The sequence below is a fragment of the Triticum dicoccoides genome, chromosome 1A, assembly GCF_002162155.2.
Source record: "Triticum dicoccoides isolate Atlit2015 ecotype Zavitan chromosome 1A, WEW_v2.0, whole genome shotgun sequence".
In the NCBI taxonomy this organism is placed as follows: Eukaryota; Viridiplantae; Streptophyta; class Magnoliopsida; order Poales; family Poaceae; genus Triticum; species Triticum dicoccoides.
Window position 1 is genome coordinate 257,299,965 of NC_041380.1, and position 3,739 is coordinate 257,303,703.

At 50.0% G+C, this 3,739-nt stretch overlaps 1 protein-coding gene across 1 annotated transcript; it reads right to left on the reverse strand.

The window, feature by feature from the left end:
- Positions 1-538: 538 nt before the first annotated feature.
- LOC119280017 lies at positions 539-2,700 on the reverse strand. The gene is made up of 2 exons (XM_037561051.1): positions 1,443-2,700; positions 539-687 (listed from the first exon to the last, which is right to left on the reverse strand). Exons 1-2 carry the CDS (start codon positions 2,179-2,181, stop codon positions 665-667), a joined length of 762 nt encoding a protein of 253 aa, XP_037416948.1. The 5' UTR covers positions 2,182-2,700; the 3' UTR covers positions 539-664.
- Between the last annotated feature and the right edge of the window lie 1,039 nt (positions 2,701-3,739).

The following is a 3,739-nucleotide window of genomic DNA, read 5'->3' on the forward strand; positions in this document are numbered from 1 at the left end:
TGCCTAGGGGCGGCACCGCAAGTGGCTCTATTTTGGACCAACACTCAGAGGAGCACTGGCCCGGGGGTTAAAATAAAGATGACCCTTGAGTCTGCAGAACCCAAGGAAAAAAGGCTTAGGTGGCAAATGTAAAACCAAGGTTGGGCCTTGCTGGAGGACTTTTGTTCAAAGCGAACTGTGAAGGGGTTCCCATAACACCCAACCGCGTAAGGAACGCAAAATCAAGGAACATAACACCGGTATGCTGGAAACTAGGGTGGCAAGAGTGGAACAAAACACCAGGCATAAGGCCGAGCCTTCCACCCTTTACCAACTATATAGATGCATTAATTAAATAAGATATATTATGATATCCCAACATATCCATGTTCCAACATGGAACAAACTTCAACTTCACCTGCAACTAGCAACGCTATAAGAGGGGTTGAGCAAAAGCGGTAACATAGCCAAACAACGTTTTGCTAGGAAGGTGGGTTAGAGGCTTGACATGGCAATATGGGAGGCATGTTATAACAAGTGGTAGGTAGCGCGACATAGCGATAGAACGAACAACTAGCAAGCAAAGATAGAAGTGATTTCGAGGGTATGGTCATCTTGCCTGAGATCCCGCAAGGAAGAAGAGCGAGTCCATGAAGAAGACAAACGGACGTGGTTGAACGGATTCTCACAAATGCAACGTTACCGGAACTAACACGAAGAAGCAACACCGGAAAGAAGCAAACAACATAGTAAACACACAAGCATAAACATGGCATGATGCACAATCAAGCATGACGCATGTCCGGTTTAATGAGGCGTGACATGGTAAAATGCACAAACAAAACTATAAGTTAAGTGGAGCTCAACATGTAACAAGATACATGTTGATGAAATACCACGTTCGATTAATTAGTTCACTCCCGGTTAGGAACTCAATAATATTAAATGTTGTTAAACATGGCAAGAGGGAAGCATAAGTAAACTACACATTTTAGGCAATTTTAAATGAGGCCAGAAACATCAAACAACAATTTCGGTAAATCCCCATATGCATTTAGCAATTTAAAGCAAACCACAATTTTAAACATTTTAAATGTTGTTATCATGATGCGGATGACATGTGCAAGTTTTTATATATTTTTTATGAAAAAGTTACATGAGCATGTTATGAAGCATTAGTCATCCTGGCGGAAATGAAAGGGGTGCCATGACAACGAATCCAAAAATGATGCCACGACAACATATTGGTTCCGATAGCTCATGGAGATGCCGGTGCAAAAGGAAATGTGACGTGAGCGTGTCATGTAAGATGATGGGGTGATCCCGATTACCGAGTTCCCATGGGTCGATGGCATGGCAACGAGGAGGAACGTGCAAGCGACCACTTGAACACGAAGCAAAACACGGGCATCTCATACATCACACATGCATTCATTCGCGGGCGGTCGTCTCGACGGTTATACCTTCGAAGTCGAAGCGAGCGTTTCGAGGCGGACAGGTTCGATGGGACGTAGTGGTACTTTCGGTCCTCGACGACGGAAGAGGTGCATACGTTCTCAGGGCACTTGTCGATCCGGTCTTGGTGTAGATGTACATGGCAAACGTAGTGGTACTCGGTGTCTTGTCAAACCCAAGCGACGGTAGTCGTACACGACGCGTTGTGGAAGTAGTTGTACTCGCGGACTTCGGCGACGGTAGTCGTTCGCGGTGTTTGTGACCCACGGTACTTCGGGCAACAGTAGTCATACACGTCTGTAGATGTTCGGGGCCGTCGGTAGAGGTACTTGGCGATCCTTGAAACGTCTTGTGGGGGTTCATGTCTGGGCAACAAGTCTTGATGGTCCAAAACTCCAGGAACGGAGGTGCACCGAGGCAACAAAATGCTCGGGGGGTCTCGGCCATGCCCATGCCAAAACTTCCCACGGATGGCCGACGAGGACGAGTGAAGGCACGCACGGGAGGTGCTCGGGAGGGCGCCATGGTTCTTGGTGCATGCTCGAGCAGCAAGCTCCTCTTGCTCGAACGCGGCGTAGAAGATGGAGCTCGGGCTCTTGGACGCTGCTTGGGAGGCGCGAAGCAGAGGAGGCCGGTGCCTCGCGGGCTGTGCGGGGACGAGGAGGCGTTGGGGGCGCTGCTGCGGGCATGGATCGATGGAGGCCTGTGGCGGAGCATAGGGGTGGCGGCGTCATGGAGGTTCGACATGAGGACGGAGGCCAGGGCCGCGGGGTCGGGGACGAACCGAAATGTACGGCGTCGGCAGCTGGCGATGCAGAGGACCGGCCGGGCGCGAGCGGGGGATGCGGTGGTCGTGGAGGAGCTCAGGTGCGGCAGGGCAGTGATGCTGGCGACGGGGAGGTCTCGCGGCGCGGGGACGAAGGCGGCTTGAGGCGTCGATGCGGGCAGAGCTCGGAGAGGCCACGGCGACGGTAGCACTGGAGGGACGGGGACGAGATGAGGCGCAGGTGGGACTCTCGCGAGGCAGCCATGGGGATCAAGCGCGAGGAGCTCTCGCTCCTCCCTGTATGTATGACGGCGCTGGAGCACGGGCGCGGGGAGCTGCGGCCCTGTGCGCGAGCGAGGAGAGGGAGAGAGATGTGGATCGGACGCGAGGGGAAAGAGAACGAGAGGAGGGAGGCGGCGTTGCGGCAGGGAGATGGTGAGATCGAGAGAGAGGGGAGCGGGGTAGCTAGGGTTCGAGAGAGAGGTGAGGTGCGACTGGGCCTAGCAGGCCATGAAGCAAGATGGGCCGCTTGGCTGATGGGCTTTAGGAGAGGTGGGCCGGCTGCTGGGAGCAGGCCGAGCTGTTGCTGCTCTCCTTATTCTTTTACCAAAAGCTAGAAAATGACAGAAGAAAAGGAAGAATAAAGGAAGGTAGAGATAGAATTTGGGCAGCGGATTAATTTTTCCAGACTCATAAAATTGAGATTGACCCAAGAAAAATACATTTGGCACCGCTTGGATGGATTGCATTAGAACATATTTGAATGTGATTCAAATAAGTTTGAATTAGGAAAACATTTTTGGAGAGTCCAAAAATGTTCGGAATTTTGGTGGAGCACGGGAAAGTGATGAAAGGATTTATGGGAAAAGTTTGAGGTCAAGAAAATTGAGATAGAAAAGGCATGGAACTTGTTTTGCAAGTGTGTTAATATTCATTATAGCTCCCTAATATAATTGGGAGGATATGTTTTAAAGAGAATTTCACCAAGGGAATTTCCCTCGATTTAAATGGATCGAAGACCCATACAATTTATTTAGTTGAGTTTTACAAAATTAAATGACATGATGGCATGATGACATGATGCAATGCAAAAATAAATAGAGCAAGCACAAATGAAACACATGGAGGTCACGAAAAAATATGGAAGTCTTCTGGAGCGTCGGTCTTGGGGCGTCACAACCTACCGCACCGCCTCTTCACCCTATAAATTGCCAAAAATTCCAAAAACCCTCGGGGTAACCATAGATCAGAATTCCGCCGCCGCAAGCCTCTATAGCCATGAAAAACCAATCTAGACCCCGTTCTGGCACTCCGCTGGAGGGGGAAATCATCACCGGTGGCCATCTTCATCATCCCGGAGGCCACCATGATGAGGAGAGAGTAGTCCACCCTCGGGGCTGAGGGTTTGTAACAGTAGCTATGTGGTTAATCTATCTCTCTCTCTCTCGTGTTCTTGAGATGTCACGATCTTGATGTATCGCGGGCTTTGTTAATATAGTCGGATCATATGGTGTTTTCCCTTCTCTATCTTGTGATGAA

Bases quoted from the DNA above. Each gene is read 5' to 3' on its own strand.
- LOC119280017 (XM_037561051.1), bottom strand. From the start codon at position 2,181: ATGTCGAACCTCCATGACGCCGCCACCCCTATGCTCCGCCACAGGCCT. The intron at 688-1,442 runs GTATAACCGTCG...TCTTCGTGTTAG, and splicing joins CGCTCGCTTCGACTTCGAAG to TTCCGGTAACGTTGCATTTG.